The sequence below is a fragment of the Ascaphus truei genome, chromosome 6, assembly GCF_040206685.1.
Source record: "Ascaphus truei isolate aAscTru1 chromosome 6, aAscTru1.hap1, whole genome shotgun sequence".
Lineage (NCBI taxonomy): Eukaryota > Metazoa > Chordata > Amphibia > Anura > Ascaphidae > Ascaphus > Ascaphus truei.
The window spans coordinates 79,765,576-79,787,478 of record NC_134488.1 but is presented as its reverse complement, the minus strand read 5'-3'; the positions used below and the strand labels follow the sequence as shown (position 1 = coordinate 79,787,478).

The 21,903-nt window shown below is 38.4% G+C and overlaps 1 protein-coding gene across 2 annotated transcripts in view; it reads right to left on the bottom strand.

Annotated features, from left to right (window-relative positions):
* Nucleotides 1-954: 954 nt before the first annotated feature.
* The window catches only part of CCDC27 (coiled-coil domain containing 27), a 28,324-nt gene continuing 7,375 nt past the window's right edge, over nucleotides 955-21,903 (bottom strand). For both annotated transcript variants that reach the window (XM_075604916.1, XM_075604917.1), the window contains exons 2-13: nucleotides 20,693-20,754; nucleotides 19,311-19,504; nucleotides 16,932-17,070; nucleotides 13,161-13,327; nucleotides 11,982-12,143; nucleotides 8,312-8,665; nucleotides 7,486-7,657; nucleotides 6,920-7,050; nucleotides 5,954-6,031; nucleotides 4,529-4,741; nucleotides 2,845-2,949; nucleotides 955-1,210 (exon numbers count right to left, since the gene is read on the bottom strand). In XM_075604916.1, coding sequence (XP_075461031.1) covers nucleotides 1,079-1,210; nucleotides 2,845-2,949; nucleotides 4,529-4,741; nucleotides 5,954-6,031; nucleotides 6,920-7,050; nucleotides 7,486-7,657; nucleotides 8,312-8,665; nucleotides 11,982-12,143; nucleotides 13,161-13,327; nucleotides 16,932-17,070; nucleotides 19,311-19,496 — 1,839 coding nt within the window. In that variant the 5' untranslated portion in view covers nucleotides 19,497-19,504; nucleotides 20,693-20,754 and the 3' untranslated portion in view covers nucleotides 955-1,078. The remainder of the gene's footprint in view (nucleotides 1,211-2,844; nucleotides 2,950-4,528; nucleotides 4,742-5,953; nucleotides 6,032-6,919; nucleotides 7,051-7,485; nucleotides 7,658-8,311; nucleotides 8,666-11,981; nucleotides 12,144-13,160; nucleotides 13,328-16,931; nucleotides 17,071-19,310; nucleotides 19,505-20,692; nucleotides 20,755-21,903) is intronic.

Below are 21,903 nucleotides of genomic sequence, written 5' to 3'. Positions count from 1 at the left end.
AACTGAAATCTATGCGGTTCATTTCCCAAACTCCCTGCTTCACACCTATTAAAATACAATAAAAACACACACACAAAAAAAGTGTCGCCAGAAGTTCTGCTTTACTGGTACCTGGTACCTGTTACTGGAAACTGGTACCAAAAAAAAAACATTAGGGTTAAGGGATTAATATCCTTCTATGAAAAATATTTTTAAAATGATAAATTAAGGGGTGTGGTAGGAGAGAAAAAAATAATTATTGTCCTCTGGGCATGGCTCAAGTTAGGGGAGTTATTATTGCATATTTTCTGTTCTGTTTTGGCTTTTACTTATTGAGATGGTTTACAGGAAAATAATATAAAATATAAATACAAATAAAAAGTCTCTGATACGAGGCCAAACATTTAGAGCAGAGGGTTTTGGACTAATATCCAAACTTTTGACTTATTTTAATACACTTTGGTTTTGACTTGACATATAACTTGTGCATGTGTGTGTGTTGAATATACAGTATTACATCCTTTCCATAAACATACTTGTTTAAATACTTTTTATATAATGTCTTCATTGTACTATATACAGTAAAGCATACAGTATCTTTGCATCGTAGCATACATTTTCATAAATAAGTAGCCCCCCCTGCATGAAACAACCTGACAAATTAGAAAGTAAAAGATATTACTTACTTTACATGTGGGGATGCTGAGTAATTAGTAATTGTACTTTGTAATAGTGGCGAATATTTTAGTTTTATCTTCCTTTTAATACATTTGTAACATTTACGTACAGTATAGTTACAGTGCATTAGCACTATTTGTCATTGATGCATGCGTATAGCTATTGGTATGTACTGCAATACACTTGACTATTATTTATTCCGTTAGATACCATGCACTGCCATCCTGACATCATCCATTGCTTCTGAGCAATGTATGGCAATGTGGGCTAAGTATAAACAATTCACCAGAGGTCCACTTGCAATACAAAATGCCGAGTTTATTAAGAACGCTAGTTAAACATCGAGCAGAAGGAATTGCTGGAGACAGTGTGACGGTTTCCATTTGGATGAGTAAGCTGTCCGATTTTCAGGCAATTTGTATCACTGAGATTTTTTTTTGGGCATTGATGTTTGCTTAGTAGTTGCTGGGATTTCATAGATGAAAAGTGAAGGGACTCTCACGCCTTTTTGTTTCAGTAGCTGATGAAAATCTGACCGGTCTGTAATTATTTTCTACAAAACACACAAAAGAAGAGATGGCCATACTACAGGATAAACATACTTAAAGTCAAGCCGAATCCTCACCTGATTCATAGTTACAAGTATTGGATAAGAAGTTTGTGAGGAATTTCCCACTGATATCCTACTGTATTTTCAAGGTTTGTGAGGGAAGGATCTAGCTGTACAATCTCACAACTTCTTACAGCAACTTTTAGATTAATTAACACCTTCTCAACAGCTATAATGCAATAAGTACATATAATCTACGGTATTTTGAATAAAATTATATGTACTGTATAGCATTACACACATGCGGAGAGAGGAGTACTTACGGGGGGGGGGGGGGAGAGGGGCAGGCTTGGTAAGAGAGGAGTGATTGTGGTAACAGGTGCAGGCTGATTGGGGAAGGGGGAGGGGGAAATATTTCTGGGATAAAGAGAGCAGGCTAGAGGAGCAGGATTGAAGCCATGAGGAAAACTGTATCTTGTAATAAAAAGAGTTCATGGTTGTCTCAGATATAAGCAGCTTGCACATCAGGTTTATTGAACCTTCTGTAGATTGCTATCTAGGTTTATGAAACTTTGAAGTTAAACCACAACCTCCAAAGTGCAAACTCCCAGATAGGAAAATCAATTAGTGCAAATATATAAACAGTGGTAAAACTTTGCACCTGGCAGAATTTTGGTGCAAAGAAAAGTGGGGAAAGGAGAGAGAGAGCGAGAGAGAGAATATTATATTATATTCAGGACTTACAGTTAAAAAATAGGGAAGCTGTAACCATGAAACATTAGCTATAACAACATTTTTTTATTATTACTAATCAATTGCAGGCTTGTGGGCTGCATTGAGAGCGAACCGTACATTTAGTCACACCCCAGCACACGCCTGTAAACACTGTGTGAAATAATTATGTGTTGGATGAGTTGCAGTAGACAAACATGTCTACATTCTAATGTACAATAAAAACATGTTGATATAATAATCATCACGTTGTGGAAGATACACAACGGATTAATTTTTTACCTCGCTTACTCTAGCTATGCTTCAGTGAACAGATGACTAACACTGATATTTGTATTGAGAAATGCGGCTGCCTTTTTCACTGGGTGGAAAACAAGATTAAAAGGGCAATTCTACTTCATCACGAGATAACTATTATCAAGTGTTAATTATTTACCAATGTAACATTCTTCTTAAGAAATAGGCATGATTCAAATTAAAGAGGAAATGCCACCTTTTCAGTGAAATTCCTAAAATGCTGACCGGTTGTAAATCAAATGTCTTCTCCGTTCTTAATTCATTTGTATCTTTCGTTGGGATATTATCAAATGATGTCTGTCCCCTCCCTGTCAGGCGGTCATGCTAGAAGAACTGAAGCCGCAACCTGCGCTACAAAAAGTCGCAGAAGGAAGCTAAATGAAGAAAAATTACCCTTTTTCAGGTGAGGCATGAATAAGAGTATTTAACTCCTTGTTAATGTGGTTTAATACTATGTGTAACATTATACCATTGCATAATGTCAAACTGTACCTTCAAGCCACTTCTTTCAAGCCAGCCTGCTCCTGTGGTTAAACCCCAATGGAAATATAACACCTTTGGGCCATTAATGGCTGCAGACACAAGCAATACAGCTGAATCATTCTTACCTGCATGACCTCTAGGATTTCATTGTCTGTAATTTCAGCCTGCGGGGGCTTGGCTCCCGGAGCACTATATGCAGCTTGAAGAATTTTGCTGCGAAATCTTTCAAACTATTGTTCACGAAAGAAAGAGAGGAATTAGTGCTTGTGATCTTGCTATGCACAAATCTTTAATTTAGTGTGCCTGAAACTTGATTTTTTTTATCGAGATGCCACTAACATGATCTTAAAACACACACAGGTCCCTTAATCATTTTGTGATAGAGATTAGAGAACTGGCATATATACATATATTTTTTGATCCTCGGTACATCACTTGTAATTCAAAGGTTATTTTAGATGTAATCATGTTAGTGTTGCAGTTCATTTTACATACAGTATCAGTTCTATTTATTTTACTTGGCACACCATAGTTGAGAATCATTGATCCACATCAGTGATTCACAACAGGAGGTTCGGGAACCCCTATGGGTTTGTATGTATGCATGTCTTTATTTATATCGCGCCATTAATGTACATAACGCTTCACAGTCGTAATACACGTGACAATCATATAAATAACAAATAATACAAATAACAGATCATGGGAATAAGTGCTTCAGACATAAAAGTAACATTTCGGAAGAGGAGTCCCTGCTCCGAGGAGCTTACAATCTATTTTGTGAGGTGTATTCAAGGGGTTCGCCAAAGAAAATTTGTAATGGCAAATCCCAAGCATAATAGTGGGTTCTTGAGGTCATGTGGCGACTCCACACTTAGTAAAGCCCCAAACTTCCAAAGTCACTCCCCACAATGCTTTGCACCCACAGCGGCAAGGCATTGTGGGGCGTGAATTTGGAAGCTCCTGACGTTAATCACAGATATACTACCCATGCTGGCTGCCCATAATGAGGTGTAGTTTGGGATCGGTTAAAGTTTTGTAAACAATAGTCAGATGAGTAGTCCATAAGATTTCTTAATTACGGGTTCGCAGTACAAATATTTTCTAGCACGGGATATACAATGTAGAAAAGGTTGGGTAACCAATAATCTACATTATAACAGCAGCACCTAGTGGGCTCAGGTTATTACAGCACTGTTAAAGGTATTAACACAATTGCAACACTGGACGAAAATGAACTAAGGAAGTGCAGTGGCATGTTAAATTGGTTAAATATAGCTGATTTGCAGTTAAAAAAAATCAGTCAAGTATATTTAAATAAAAATGCTTTGCAGGGTTTTGACTATGTTTGGCAAAAATTCTTATCACCAAAAAACACATATTAGTCATCAAAACTGTTTAGTTTCTTTGTTTACAAAGTGATAATTGTGCCAAACAGATAAACATATGTAGATCACAAGCTTCAATCCAGTGTTCTCATCAAGAAGCAATGCACATATATTTCGCAAGATAGAAATGACAGTTGCTTTAAGGGTGATAGACTATTTCTAAGGAAACTAATTACACTGACATATTGTGAAAAAGAATTGGCCCACCATGTTGAACTGCTATTTTAATCCACTCTGTTTTAGACAGTAGGCTTTACAAATATAATTATCACAATTAAACATGAATACCCATACACACATTACCGAATACAGTAGTTTAATCCCGCTCTTGAGATACCAGAAAGGACCTCCCCATTAAAAAAAAACTAAACAATTACGTAACACCTGTCCCTAGGTAAAGGACTCAAACCAGCGCATTTACCCTAGACTGAATCCACTCCAGAATCACTTTGACCTGTTGCTCAGAGCAGACCAAATCCTCTGCCTTGCTCTGAATTTCACTTCTCTCGCTCTCACATTTCTTTATTTGGGTTTGATAATCCGTAATCGCCTTTTTCAGTTTTTGAACTTCATTCTTAAAATCAGCAATGAGCACATTTCTGTTTGCCATCTCGGATTTTAGTTCTGAAACAAGCTAGAGAAAAAAAAGCATATTTCTACATGACAATGTCTACTGATTGTTATTTGCATACATAAAACAATCTACTGGGTATATTCATTTCATCTCATCTATAAAAAGCAGGGTTAATCTTTCTCTGAAATGAGCGAATGATAATGAAACATTTTACACTGCACATTGACACTGAGTGATACAATAATTCAAAAGTAAATGAATCTCATTAACTGGAATAAGGCTAAATCCCCGCTGGCGCTGAGCGCGCTCATGTTCGGAGAGCGCTCCAAGCATGAGCGCCAGGTGTCCGGCTTGTACGTGCACGGGGGAGGAGGGGAGGGGCATTGCGGGTAGTTCAGCGCGCGGGTAAGTATAGATTTTTTGTTTTGCTAAGCGCAAATCGCGGCTGAGCGTGTGTGCATGCGCACCAGCGTCGCGCGTACCGCGTGAGCGGGGACTTATATCTATATATGTAAGTCTCCTCTGCAAGCGCCGCCCGCTCAGCCCGATCAGCGTTAGCGGGGATTTACCCTTACTTGGCACAATTTCCCTTTAATATAGTCATAGTGTAACAAATCGCTTTCTATCTGTGAGGAAATATCAAGAAGCACACTGAGGCACTTTAATAGATAAATAAGTTTGCACTGAACTTATCATAAAAATATGCAATAAGTCATAACACATAGTTTCAGTGTACAAATGGGAGACATCATTATTTGAATATGAACTGTCCATGCTAGAGAGTTTATTTAGACACAAATTATACAGGAATCTAATGGTTAGTATTTTTTAAGACCAAATCAGTCCCATTGTTGTATAAGGCCTCGGCCAAGCTCCCCGCTGGCGTGCTGAGGTGCGCTGAGGCTCAGGGAAAGCGGGGTGCTTTCCCTGGCCTTGCGGGTGCTTTCCCTGCGCGCCGTCAGGGGCCGGGGCGGGCCAGTGACGTCACGGAGCTGGTTCGCCCTCATTCGGCGAACCGCTCACGTGACCAGCCCTGCGCTCCGGCAAGCGGGGAAATGTTAAATTTCCCTAAGATCTACGCTTCCGCGCGCTTGCGGAAGCGTAGGCGAGCCCCTACTAAAGCCGCTCTAATTGCGGCTGTAGGGGCTCAGTGTTGAGCGGAAGCGCGCCTCAGCGCGCCTCCGCCAGCAAGCAAGTACCTTGGCCGAGGCCTAAGAATGCACGGCTGAGTTACTTTGGGTTGTATGAAAGTGGTTTTGGAAGTTAGGTCACCTCTCTAAGGTCGTAGTTCTCCTTCTCTATAGCTGCCATCATCTCCTCATGTTTCCGTTCTTCTCGCAGGCTGGAAAACTTCAAAGGGACATGCACTATTACAAAGGAGCTAGCAAAAAGAATCATTCGCCTAAAAGCAATTTGTGGCTTCTTTGGTTCACAATTTGACTGTGGTATATATTGGTAGTAACAATTCTTAAGAAAAACTCATTAATGTTTATAAAAATGAAAAGTTAAAAAATCTCCACTAAACACACAATTTAAATTAAAAAAAAAATATTTAAAAATAAATGTTTATTTGCATATTTAAGCAGTTCTTGATTACACAATGGAGTTATAGACCTAAACGATTTTTGGTTTTGTTTCAAAGCCTTTGTCTGATTAACAACTGATCCTCCACTTATAAAATAGATATTGAAAACATATCACCAAACTGCATTTATAGCCATATTATATATCATCAAATAATTGATTACTGTAAACTAAATGAATTACAAGTGTGATATATCTTATATAGCTGTAATTACTATAAACTAATATTATAGATCATTTATTTACTTCTATTATATTAGTACCATTATAACACTATATGAAGGTCAATAGGAAATTAATATGAAGCCTGTTAATAGCCATACAAAGTTTCCCTGAAAGAAGTCTCCCCAATAGTAAGATACATTAAGTCAGTTAATTTTGGCTTAAGGCAATAGATAAAATAGATATCCGCGTAGCAGGTATAACAGGTATTTGGTAGACAACAACAAGTAAGTCGTCCCTGTGTTGCTTGTTGCTGTGTTTGTGCCATATAATTATTATATTGGATTGTAATCAACTTTCACTCTCTTGACTGACAAAAGCAATTGTGTTGAGCTAAACTTAAACCCCCACATGGGCTACATAATAGTGATTCTAGCATAGCTTCATAATAACCAGGGAGTGTAAGAATATTGACTGTAGACTGTAAGATACCTTAGTAGACATGGCCTGTAACTGGATACCCCTTTCCTCTAGTTCCCTTTTCAGATTTTCTTGATTACATTCAGCTTTCCGAACCTGAGACTCCTGGAATGAGACCAGTCTCTGCAGAGAATAGATGACCCCTACACAATATAAAGTATACAATAATATATCATGCAAGTTGTCTTTTCACCGTAAAGGGATGGAGGAAGGAAAAAGAGAGAGGTCTTTCAGTTAATTTTGCTACCCCAGGGGTAGCCAACTCCAGTCTTCAAGGGCTACCAACAGGTCAGGTTTTCAGGATATCCCTGCTTCAGCACGGGTGGCTCAATCAGTCCCTGCTTCAGCACAGGTGGCTCAATCAGTGGCTCAGTCTTTGACTGACCTGATCTGTTGGTAGCTGGAGGACTGGAGTTGGCCACCCCTGAGCTATACAACTACCTTAAAAAAAGATGTGCCAAATGTCCTGCTCATAGATACGGAAAACCCAATCTTCTAACTGAAGATAAATGTGAAATACCCATAAATTTACTTTAGAAAACGAAATGAGTCTGCTTTTATTAAGTACAGAATGGTACCTTTTGACATTTCATAGTCCTTTTTTATTTTGTCCAATTCCTCTTGTAGGTCCTTAGTTAGTTTATGAAAGTCATCCGGCACATCCAGGTATCCACCAGTGTGTTCTTGAACATGTTGGTTATTTTCAAATTCACTGACGTGCTCTTCTGCAGTCCTGTCCTCAGTTAAGCTCTGTGGTTCCAGCCAAAATTAAAGAAGAAATATTTGTAACAGTAGTTTTTCTGATATAGAACAGTAATTTTAAACCAGGGTTCCGCGAGCATCCTTCAGGGGTTCCGCGGCTGTCGGGGGGGTAGGGGAGCAGAGCTGGGACAACTCTCCCAGCTGTCCCAGGCCTGGCGGCGAGGTGAAACCCCACTCAGCAGCCGCCCGGTCACTGCGATACTTCCTCTCCCTGCTCCGGAAGTAGCGTTCAACTTCCAGCTGACAGGAGAAGAGAACTTCGGATCGGCGCAGCACCACAGGCCACAAGGCAAGTGAGGTGCATGTGTTCGTGTGTGTAAAATTATTGATGATACGGTAATTTTTTTAGTAATTTAACAATGTTGAAGAGGTTTTCATGGTCAGTTCTTTCAGCTTTTAGCAGCTTGCCAGCATACATTAAGTAATAGTAAAATAGTAATTAAAAATATGACTTGTGGTGCATTTGCATGTTTCACACAGGTCTGCAACTCTCTTTCCCCATTATCACTTAGCAACCAGCGCTTCCACTGCAGTCAAGGATTCTGGGTAATGTCATGCAAAGGAGCACAGTGTGTCACTCTTTACTTCTTACCCATTTTAACATGGAACCCTAATAATAAAACAAACATATTTGGTTATTACCTCTGTCTCGATTTGTATCAAATGACTTTCCTTTTGTATTTCAGATGAGCACACTGATAAGGTTGTAGCAGATAAATCTTCCGGACTAATCACTGATAAGGATTTAGCAGATAAATCTGCTTCCGGATAAATCACTGATAAGGATTTAGAAGATAAATCTGCTTCCGGACAAATCACTGATAAGGATTTAGCAGATAAATCTGCTTCTGGACTAATGACTGGATGTCTATAACTTGATGGTGAACCTTCTGCTTCTTCTGGGATATCAAAAGCAGCTGGGTATTCTTCAAAGACAGATTTTTCATGCTTATGTAGAATATTAACGTCATTGTCATGTTCTGTGGCTGTATCTTCCTATAAGCACATAAGAAACAAAGAGTCTTCTTATCTTAAAGAAACAAAGCACATTGCACATGGATATGGGTGTATGTGTTTTTTTTTATGGTGGTAACTATTGTATGTAATCTTTGTAAGACAAATCTTGCAGAAATTCTCTATCACTGGGTTTCCCTAAGCACCAATACAAGATATCGCTATTGACTTGTATAGCAGTTAATGCTGGATCGGGGTACGATACCCATCAACAGCACTTACTGAATCTCACCTTATATGTATGGAACTTTCATTAATTACTGATACCTATTTAAAGTCATGATGAGAACAGAGATGCTACCTCACCAATGTAAGTAGATAGCAATATAAAAAATAGCATAACATTGGTCTTTTTGGTCTTGCCTGATCACTTTGCTTTCCAACCTTCTCAACCTACTTTCCAGGGTGGGCTAAAGTTGTGAGTGGAGTATCTCAAGGCTCAGTACTGGGACTCCTGCTTTTTAACTTGTTTATTAATAACCTTGAGGTTACCCTGGAGAGCAAAGTCTCAATCTTTGCTGATGACACTAAATTGTGTAAAGTAGTAAAATCAGAGCAGGAGGTCATTTCTCTATAGAAGGACTGGGATAGACTGAGAACATGAGCAGGTAAATGGCAGATGAGGTTTAATATACATAAATGTAAGGTTATGCATTAGGGAAACAAGAATAAACAGGTGACTTGCAAATTAAATGGGGATAAATTGGGGGAGTACTTGATGGAGAAGGATTTAGGAGTGCTTATAGACAGCAGGCTTAGCAATAGTGCCCAAAGTGATGCAGTAGCTGCAAAGGCAAACAAGATCTTATCTTGCATTAAAGGGGCAATCAATGGAAGGGAAAAAAAGCATAATTACACCACTATATAAAGCCCACAAGACCACACCTTGAATATGGAGTACTGTTTTGGGCACTACTTAAAAAAAACCATTATGGAACTTGTAACAGGGAACTTATCCCTGTTCAGAATATGCCGCTAATCCAGCAGTGTGTTGGTTAATTGGATCCAGCAGTTAACCAACTTCACCTAGCTGATTAGAGGTTTTGTTAGAAAAGCATGCCTTTGAGACAGGAAGGGAGATTCTTCCTGAGCTCACACGTGAGCTGAACCAGGAAACAGACAGAGCAGAGGTTCCTGAGTCTCACAGGTGAGACTGACCGAGGGAACACAGAGATGTCTGGAGCTTGCAAGATACAACCCATCTGACAAATAAGACTTCTAAACCTGGGTGCCGATATATCCGGAGAAAAGGCAGCAACCCAGCAAACAGATGAGACTTTCTTATTGGACTGTTAGCTATATCTGTATATATAAATATATCTATATGACTTGGGCTGATGAATAGCTTGGGTAGCCACCCAGTTAAAGAGGGCTGGAATATAAGTATACATATACGCCAAAGTGGAGCAGGTTTTGTTTGGCTCACTATTTTGTGTTTAAAGCGACAGGCACAATAAAGCCTTATTTTAATTTCACCTTAAAACAGTCTCCATTGCGTACCTCTGCACATGTCCTCTTACAGAACAAGAAAAGTTGCAGAGAAGAGCCACCAAATTAATAAAGGGATGGAAAATATGACATATGAGGAGAGGCTAGCTAAATTAGATTTGTTTACATTAGACAAATAGGTATCTAAAAGGGGATAAGATGATAACTGTATTCCAATATATTCAGGGTCAATACAAGGAGCCTTCAAATAAACTGTTCATCCCAAGAACAGTACAAAATACACCTCGTCGTCCCTTAAAGCTGCAGTTCAGGCAATATCCTGCATGTGTGTTTTTTTTAATAAATCAGTTCTGTAGTAACAAAAAATACTTTTAGCATTTTCTGTTTTAAAAAAACAACTTTGAAAGACCAATTTTCTTGTATTCTATTTTAACAAGCATGTTTGTTCCTATAGCAACGATTTACATTCCCCATATTTAAAGATGTCGCCAAACTTTGCCGATCAATAGACGGAGAACGAAATAACCGGCAGCTATGCAGTTTTTTAGGTAAGTAGAGATTGCCCAGATAAAACTATTGAAGTAAAAAAAAACGGGAGCCTGAACTGCAGCTTTAAGGTTGAAGCAAAGGAGATTTCACCAGCAAAGAAGAAAATGATTATTTACAGTAAGGGTAGTTAAAATGTTGGATTCCTTACTAATGGAGACTGTGATGGCAAATACAACAGATACCTTCAAAAATAGGTGGGACATCTTTTTAGAAAGGAAAGATATACAGATATATATATACCAAATAAGTAAACATCGGAAGGATTTGATGCAGGGAGTAATATGATTATCCCTATTTGGAGTCAGGAAGGAATTTAATTTTCCCCTTATGACATATCATTAGATGATATTTCACTGGGGGGTTTTGTTTGCCTTCCTCTGGATCAAAATACTGTAAATACAAATATAGGCTACGTACCTGTTGTCTAAATTTAGCATAGGTTGAACTTACTGGACATCTGTCTTTTTTCAAACTAATCTACTATGTAACTTCTCTATAATTAAAAAAAAATCTGATCTGTCATAAAAAAGGATTATTTTCTTTTTTTTCTGCTGTAATGAGATATGTGCTTGTTAAGTCCTAAATTCTAGTGCGTGCAAAAACAGCAATTTTCTGTCACAATAATGAAAGTTTCTATATGCCTTCACTAGCTAGTGAATTCATGCGTAGTATATAATATTAAATGTGAGCATATATATTGTGCCCCCCCCCACCCCCCTTGGCGCACCCCTGATATAGAACATAGTGCTGAATATTTTAAGGAAAATGTTAAATTGCACTGTTTTTCTTAATATTCTTTTTTGAGGAAGACTGCACTTTAAAAGAGAAAGTGTGAGGACTCCTATTTAATACACTACTGTTTCTGTTGGAATTAGCTTCATTTTGTATCTCAACACTCGTACTGTAATTGAGAAATGTTTTCTGGTTAATTTTTTGGTTTATAATTTTTCCAAAAATAATTTAGAGTGTTATTTTTACCAGTTTTTTATTATTACTATTATTATTATTATGTGTATTTACAGATGTACAGTAGCAGACATTATAGGTATTATATGCATGTTTGTTTCCTTGTTTTCATTTTTGTAAAACTTAAAATGTTAATAACAAAAAACTGAATGTAAAACATTGTTCAATGTATTTTTGGGTTTGCGAATCTTTGCGTTTCTCCCTTACGATATGAAAGTTTATTGAGGCTAAATTATGCCCCATGAAATATACATGATAGCTCATAATTACTATGCAGTGCCAAGCCATAACTACCCGTACTAAATATTGGCCTATATTGAACTCCATGTCATACCTTTCCCATGGTAGCCCGAGTGTGAAGTGTCTGATGCAGCTCATTCTGAAGCTGTACTATTTCCTGCTTCAGGGTGTCAATTATATTATCTTTTTTCATGCAATACACTTCATACTTCGAGAGGCGGTTGATCTCTTCTCCCAACTTTAGCAGATTACGTTCCTGTGAATAGAAATAGCAAGATGATTCTGAATGATGTATTTTTGATTAAACAGTACAAAGTCCAGGGCAAGAAAACAAAACATTCCTACTGATACATTTGTGATCATTATCTTCTGTAGCCAATAAATTGGGATAAAAAGTAAAAATGACTGGTTTTAGCAGAGTTAGGCTCATATTTACTAAGTGGTGCTGTTCAAGTGAATACACCCATAATAAAGTTTCTTCCAGTCTTAAGGCATAATGTTGCTTAGTAAATATGGACAACAATGTATTTTTGCATTCAAGCAATCTACATTTTTGTTTTGCAGAGCTTTGTTATGAAGTACCTGAGGTGAGTGATGAAAGTTAAGTACAGAAAAGGCTTATGACTCAGAGGCGCTGCTTTCCTTAATTCATGAAACTTGTTCTATTATATGATATCAAATAAACTATTCATCCCAACGGCCGTACAAACAACACGGGTCATCCCTCAGCACTGGGGGAGAGCAGATTTCATCAGCAACAAAGGAAAGGGTTCTTTACAGTAAGGGCAGTTAAAATGTGGAATTCATTACCCATGGAGACTGTGATGGCAGAAACAATAGACATCTTTAAGAAAAGGTTGAGCATCTTTTTTAGAAAGGAAAGCCATAAAGTGATAAACCAAATAAGTAAACGTGGGAAGGATGTTGATCCAGGGAGACAACTGATTGCTATTACTGGAATCAGGAAGCAATTAATGTTTGTCCTTAATGAGACATGATTGGATAATGGTTCACTGGATTTTTTTAGTTTGCCTTCCTCTGGATATATAAACTTTTAATACAAATATGGGCTAAAGTATCTGTCGTCTAAATTTAACATACTGTAGGTTGAACTCAATGAATATATGTCTTCTTTCAGCCTCATCTACAGCATCTACTGTATGTAACAATGATATTTCAGAGCTCTCTGCTCTTATCTGACACGAATACATTAAAAAAAACACTGACAGATCAGTGTAAACAGAAAGCCTATATCATTTTAAATGTACTTTACCTTTTCATGCAGTATAGAAATATACCATGGTGTTTTTAACTCAATAGATGTGAAGTAGGTTTGGCTGCTTTGGTTTCCATTGTGATGTTGATATACCGGGGATCCGTCTATTAGCATGTTACATTTGGAAAAGTCATTGGAACTGGGAATGAGAGGAAGCTTTCCATCTAAAAAGAAAAAAAGATGGTAAATAACTTGGTAAAAGGCAAGTATAAGATGAACATATATGCTGTATACAGTACAGGTCTTCCCTAGGACTAAAGGAGACCAGTAAATGTATCAATTCTTTATTTGAAAAACTTGGTGTGCAGCAATAATTCACACATTCTTTGTATGCAGCACTACAGCCAGGCTTTTTGTTTCACATAGCTATGCCTCATAAACCAGACCACCAGTCCATTGAACAGTTGCATTGTGAAGGATATGTTGATCCTGTCATCTAAATTATCTACAAAAACATATGTATAGAACATATATATATATATATGTAGCCCTTTTTCTGACGCTCCCAAAGAGAGTACTGGTCACTGTACACAACCTGTGGCTCCAGGAGATCTGAGCCTCCGCTAGCTGGGGGCCTGGGGTGATACTTATAGCGCAGCGCCTCCACTTACCCAGGATCCCCGTGATGTAAGATTCCCCTGGGCAACAAATATACAACACCTTATGATTGTAACTGGTTTTACTATAATAATGCACGGCAACCTTATCACTTATGCAACGTAGCAATAACACATAACATATACACTTATACTCTAATGCTCGTATAACCTTAGTGGCTCGGCCACTCTCATCAGGAGCAACGTCTCCATCCCCTCACCGCGTGCCCCACACACCGTGTCCATGTATTGTACTATTGGTATAGGTTCAGTTCTTTAGCCACTCGCTTAGTGTCCCTAAAGAGTTACGCCTAAGGCAGGATCAGCGCCTGTTGACCGGTGTTGGTGCACTTGATGTAATAATACCTTCCGGTCACGGCGGTGACCGGCAACAACTTCACAAAGGGTCAGACCCCTCCAACACGTAGCCTCCAGATATCACGGTGTCCAGCCGTCTGGTCCCAGATGACTGCAACCGCCGCAACTCTGTGCTTTGTCCCTAATTGGGACTCAGTAAGGGTGATGCTCGCTACCACTATAGGCCGTCCCTGCAGCACAGCAACCTGCACTGACAGCCGTGACACTGACAAGACTGCACACACACTCACACCTAAGGGCAGGGTCCCTACCTTAGGGGCCGTCCCTCAGTACCTACCCACTAACCTAGTGGGGAGTGGGGCCTACCTGGGGCCTGGGGGTAACCTGGCCTAGTGTAAGAAGCCACTTGCTCCTTACACACTTCCTCCCCCTTCCTTCTCCCAGCTCCAACTGCCATTTCTAAGCCCTGCAAATTGTATCTCTTTTCCCCTGGCTGAGAATCCTTGGCCCTCATTAGCCACTTGGGGACACCCGGGGTTGCTTGGCCCTAAGCCTCATGGGAGTTGTAGTCCCGCAGAGTCTGCTTTTACCTTGGGGCCGCGTGCGCGCTTCTCCTGCGCATGCGCGACTTGGTACTGGCTCCTGTGAGCCTTCTGCGCATGCGCGACCACTGCGCATGCGCGAGCACCTGTAATGGCGGCCCCCGCTAGCCGGGTGCGCCGCCGAGACTCCGGGGACTCGGAGCACTCCCTGCTCCGGCCCCCATCCTCGCGCCGTGCCGGCGGGTCCGTCGCTGCCTCCGGCGGCACCCGCGATCGCTCGGCACGCTACAAGGGGGGTCAGAGGAGCTGAAATTAGACCGGGGCTACATACATACATACATACATACATACATACATACATATAAAATCCTATTTCCTAATCAGTGAAAATGGTCAGATCAGCTACTTCCCACTCCTTCCAAACGTAAACCACCATGACCTTTTTAACTTATGAAATATATGGTGTAACTGAAAAGTGTAACTTTTCACCAGTGCAAATAATGCATAAAAGAAATGGAAACACACCTGTTTATTTTAGAAATATTCTATTACTTGCCTATCAAATATCACAATAATACTATTGTTGTTAATTCAATGTTGTAATTCATCCTCAATGTTCCTGTGAGAATCTGATATACCTGAGCTCTGTGCTGTAAGATATATAGTGTATAAAATATTTCACGATCACGTGTGGCAGATGTTCTAAGCCTGAGATGACATTAGAGGGTATAATAAAAGGGTGGAATTAAAGAACATTGACTAAAAAATAAAGAATCCTGCTCATCAAAAAAGAAAAATTTGGCTGTGTATACAGCCCAATACATAACAATATGATATATACTGTAGAAAAATCACACCAAAATGAGTAAAATCTCAAAATCGTACATATTTATTGTAGTAACGATATCAAACAGGAGGTCAAAGTTTCGATGCCAGCCAGGGACATTGATCAGGACAAGGAAGAAAAAATTAAGGCCCCTACCTGGAACCGAAACATTAGCCTCCTGTTTGAATATTGCTACTATGATAAATATGCGTGTTTGTGATATTTTTCTCATTTTGGTGTGCATTTAGTTTTTCTATATACTGTATGTAAAGAACACTTGTGATTGTTTTTAGTATATTTTGATAAGTATTGTCGGTTAACATACAGTATGTATATAGAATATATAATCAGGTAACATTACTAAGGAAGAAGTTGTGGTCGTTGGGAAGCGCAAACATGTGAAAACAGAAAATAAATGTCTGATAGTGCAGTATTGTTAAATACAAAAATGTGGATATATTCTTTAAGTGATGAATCGCCAACTGCGATGGAGATGTTAGTCAGCATCAGCAATGGTGTATGCGCTGGTAACCTTTAGTGATTAAACAAAGAACCGGGCATAGTGCAGACTGTAGTAATTTATATAAAAAGGTAAGTAGAATACAATACAATACAATACATGATGTCGAATTATTAAAAGCAATTAGATCACACAGTCGATCTCGGCTGCAGTTTGGTAAACTTTCTGCTTTCCCTGGAATCAACCCTCTGTCTGGCGTGCGTCTCACGGCTGACCCTGAGAGTGACGCTGACAGATGATGCACACCGCCGACCGGAACCCTTGGATCCACCTGACGTCATATCCGGAATTGCGGAGACGCAGCCGTGAGACGCACGCCAGACAGAGGGTCACTTAAAGAAACCATTACGTACATGTATCTATCCTCACATTTGTGAGTATTCAATCTATAGACCTTAAGAAGATATCCACATTTTTGTATTCAACAATACAGACATTTATTTTCTGTTTTCACATGTTTGCGCTTCCCAACGACCACAACTTCATCCACTCTTCATGGGATTGAGAGAGCAATCCTCCACTGGGTCACAGCAGCATTCAACGAGTTTGTTTGTATAACTATTATTGTTTTAACACCATTTGCACTGTATTACGATTGATGCACTATTATTATCTTGAGCGCCACTATTGATAATTATTTTCCCAACATTACTAAGGAAAACTACAGAACTAATATAAAGTTAACAGAGTGACCAGTTTTGATGAAGTTAATGTTAGGAATTACATATAAACAGTTACAGAAGAGAAATCATACACAATAAGCAGTGTTCAACAAATCCATTAAAATACAGGCCCGTGGCGACTGGATTTGACCCCGTGGCGACCTCATGGCCGACACCAAGCAGGGTGGGATTGGGAGCGGGACTAGGTGGCGAGTAGATTTTTTGGTTCGGCGAGTAGATTTTTGGGTGATTTGTCAACCACTGACAATAAGGATATTTAGCTGGCTGAAGTGAAAAACCTTACCTATGTGAGGTGCGACAACTGACATGATGCTGGATTTATAGCTCCCAGAGGGTGTTCCATTGGACATCGGTAAATTATTGACTTGAGATATACTGTTGTTTTCAAATGAAAAAGCTTGATGGCATAGAGAAGCAGGAGACTGCAGAGATAATGAAACCAGTATGAATACACTGACGCAGTGTGGCACATACTGTGCACTATACATGCACTTAACATTACGGTTTGAAGAAGTGTGCCACAGGGATTGTTTTTCAGTTTTTAGGGAGAGATGACTGGAAGACTTTTAGTAGGGTCCAATAGCTCCTGAATGCCTAACATTAAAATGTGGGAATAGTAATGTATGTATTTCCTTTTATAGCTTTTTTTTTTTAAATTGCAGAGCTTTTTCCAAAGACTTGTAAACAAATTTCCAACCTGCCAAGCATCTCTTTGCTGCTGTTTTGATCGAACTTTTCGAAAAGAGCTCCCGTTTCTCCCAATACACAACAGTAGCCAATACCATAGATACTGTACATAGAAATAACTTTACCTATAATATATTTGTCAAAGCAATGTATGACCACTAAAACTTTGGATGATGAAATTCATGCAATCAGCTTCTGATCAGTGTAGAATTTTTTAATGAATATGACACATTTTTGGAATCCTATGGGATTATGTTTTGAAAGTATCCCAGTTCCAAATATTGATTAAAAAAATAGCACCAGATTTATAAATATATATAAATATATATATATATATATATATATATATATATATATATATATATATATATATAAATCTGGTGCTAATTTTTGATCAATATGTGCAACTGGGATACTTTAAAACATAGCCCCACAGGCTATGTATACATAGGCTATAAATAAATAATATATATATATATATATATATATATATATATATATATATATCTTGAAAACTTGTCCTATGACATAACTTGTTAGTCCAAATAAAAAACGTATCACTTAATATTGAAGTACTCATTGCAACTGGACTAACATGGCTATTTCCGATATATATATATATATATATATATATATATTTATTTTTTTTTCATCATGGCTTCTATGTAAATATTTTTCTTTGATAACACTAATACTATGTTTTCACCCCTTTTTGACAGATTTGCAGCTGGAACATTTGATTTATTTATATACATAAGAAGTTATCATTAAAATATATTTCAATTATTATTTATTCAATATATTGAGTTAAAACATGATTCCCCAATGGCAATTCAATATTTATTTACATTTCACGAAAAGCAAATGCTCTTGACAGGATAGAAGATAAAAACATTTGGAGAAATTCTTCAACAAAATCTAACCACAATAAAGAACCTCAACTAATTTATTTTATACATACTGTATCATTAAAAAAAATGCACCTGAATGAATAATGGGGGGCTGCTCAGTTGCAGGGGCCTAGCTAATAACGGGGTCCTGATAACTCAGACTTATGTTATCAAAATTCCACTTGCAGAATTCTTGCAAAATGTATCCTCCTTACAAACTCATGTTTCTTTCCCCTGTGCTGATACAAACACGCCTAAATAATTTCAAAATATATAGTATGCACAAGATAATTATTGCCTTCATCTGTGAAAAACTCGCATGATGGTGCAATAAATGGACACTACCTACTGTACTAGTACAAAACTGCTCTAGTGGCAGTGACATGTTTACGGTGTTAAATCTGAAGGATTTTAGCCTTTTTTCCCCAAATCTGACACCTCTTAGTATTTTAAAAAATACCCTTTTAAAGTTACTTTGTAAACAATGTGAGCTGAGATGTGGGAGGGGTTTAATTTCCTCTGGTTACTCCCTTTTGTCAAATGACACTGTGTTCAGCAAGTGTTTGCACAGCCAGAGTCCCAGTCTCCCCTGTCCTTATTTGTACTGACTCTGATAAAGACAGAGTGGGATAAATCACGTGACTGACAAACATTTGCCCATTCAGAGGCCTCTCAGAAATTCAACTTATAATTATTTTTCAGAGGTTTGAAAGCTGCCAAATCTTTGATATAAGCATCATTAGATTTGTTTAGGGAAGCGAATTAGACGGTAACCTTTTACAAGCATATGTTTTCTGGCCGGCTGTGTGGGATATCACCTTTAGAAGGTATCACAACCGACATCATTTATAAATGTTTAGCTCACTGGATCACTCTGGTGGCCAACTTCAGTCCTCAAGGGCCACCAACAGGTCAGGTTTTCAGGATATCCCTGCTTCAACACACCTGTGCTGAAGCAGGTATATCCCAAAAACCTGACCTGTTGGTGGCCCTTGAGGACTGGAGTTGGCCAATCCTACTCTAATATATTAGAATTTTGCTTTACAAAAGTAGAAAATAAATTAGAAACCAATCCAATACATTACTTGGATTTCCTTTGAATATCCGATTTCTTGAGCTGATTTGCTATACTTTTGTCTTCTGGTATCTGTCTTGGGAATTTTCCATTCTGCCGTTTGTGGCCTGCGCCTTCCTGTCCCCTGCAGCTCCTGAAAACATTTCATCTTCAAATCAATCCCTTGTTCTTTCTTTGCCAAAGAGTCTGTCACCATTTGAGTCACTTGTAAAAAAAAAGATAAAAGGGATAAGTAAAGAGTGACACGCTGGGCTTATTTACATGCCATTACCCAGAATCCCTGGCTGCAGTGGATCACTGTTTGCCAAGTGATAATGGGGAAAGACAGGGTTGCAGATCTGTCTGAGATGTGAATGTGCTCACAAGTGATATTTTTAGGTACTGTAAAAAGATAAAAATACATTAAGAAGTACTGTAGTATAAAGATTCTTCAGCATAAATAATAATGGATCCTTGTAAAGACTTAAAGTTGCAGCTCAAGCTGCATTAAAAAAAATATATATGTATATTCCATTCAATATGTGCATTAACATTTAAGCAGGGTGGTACAATGGGGTACAGAGTTATGTATAATTATAAAAGATAAACAGTTACATCCAGGTGAGGACAAACATGCACATACAGATACAAAGATATAATGAGGGCCCTGCGTGTGGAGCTTACACTCTACAGGGAGGGAATGAGGGACAATGTTGAAACAAGAAGGTATGGTGACTGCTCATTGTAGGATGACGTATGGCTCAGGTTAGAATATGGCCCAGTCTGACAGCTGAAGCCATTAAGGTTTGGGGGGGATGTTACATAGGTTGGAGATTGGTCCAGCCGCACAGCTGGTCCCAATGAAGTTGGAGGGGCAGGGGAATGGAGAGAATTACAATAAACAGCAGGAGTTGCTGTGTGAACACTCTGCTGCAGGCTTTAGGCCTTCTTAAATAAACATTAAAACAAACTAAAAACAGCTAGGAGATTTTTTCATAACTGAGGTTGGCAATCTGTTCTAAAGAACATCACAAAGAGATCACTTTTAAAATAGGTCACATTTGGTGGGAATACATCTTTAACTCCCCATGGGTAACAATACAAGAGCAGCATTAAAGCTTTCTGAGTCCTCTTTGATGTAATATCAGATTCCCAGGTCACTTTTGAATGGACATCACAGCATTAGAAATTGCCAATTTGTGTAAAAACCTGCCAATGAAATGATTATAGACACAGGTATGAGGAGCTTTGGAACATTTGAAAAGAAACCGGCAGACAGGGGGACCGGAGGGACCCTGGCTACACAAAGAATCCATATAAAACAGAGAGGGCAAACTTTAAAGCATAAAGAAAACATTCCTGAATTGTATCCTGAACAATAGATAAGGGAATAGTTACAGTATCACTGCTTACCTGAATGTGAGGTCACATCTCATCCCTCTTTAATTATATGTTTCCAACTATGTCATTGGATGCTGTAAAAAATAATGGGAAACAACAACTATGTAATCAGTGAATTAAAACAATTACAAATGCACAGCGTGAACAGTAAATAAAAGCTTTAGTTGGGACTTTTGCATAAACTTGAAAAAGCAAAAGGCGGTCAAAATGCTTAAAATTATAGTTGCATTTGTCATACAGAATTTACTATGGTGTTACCATCATTTATTCACAGCCAACTTTGTGTTTATTGCGACTGATAAGAAAAGAGTCATGTTTTATACAGATATAGAGAGTTTAAAAGTAACGAAAGCTGGTATAATATAGGTATAAAAACTGATGCAATAAATAAGAGTCATGTTTCTTTACCCGGAAGTGTGAGCTTTATGTAAATGTGAATAAGACTGCCCAGTTTGTTTTAATGCCCCATCATCAAGAGCTAACTTGGGTAGGATCCTTAAATAAGAGCTTTGGTGAGCATTGTGTGTGCTTTAGAAGTCCTGTGACATAATTGTCTGATTATTAAAGGCAATCATTATATATGCTTGTACTGTATAAGAAGAATTATATTACATTACATAACAGATCTTAACGTGGAGAGAACAAAGGCTGCTGTAAATCATTTTATGTTTTATACATTTTTACCGCAGATTTACATATTGAATGCTTGATGTTAATGGAGACACTGCTACAGTATTTTTGACAGTTTCAGAAAATAACAACATATCCCTCTATGCTGAAATGACCAGTAACACATGGAAAAACAATACATTGCATACCCATCCAACTCTGAAGGGAATTGTGGTATTATTTAAGTAACAATCCCTGAAGAACAGGGCATTACTGGCCAATAATGCCCTGGCTGGAAGAGTTGAAGGCCCGAGGCTTGTTCTGAGGGGATTATTACTATTATAGGCTAAATGTAGGCTTATTTTTTTTCTTTTTCATTTTTCATAAAAAATATAAGTTTTTGTAGTCATATTGATTTTTATCAGCATGATTGTCTACATTCTTATGCTTTTACTGCAAGTTTATTTAAAAAAAATTGTACATATACACAGCCCCCTCTATACACACACACACACACACACACACACACACACACACACACACACACACACACACACACACACACACACACACACACACACACACACACACACACACACACACACACACTGCAG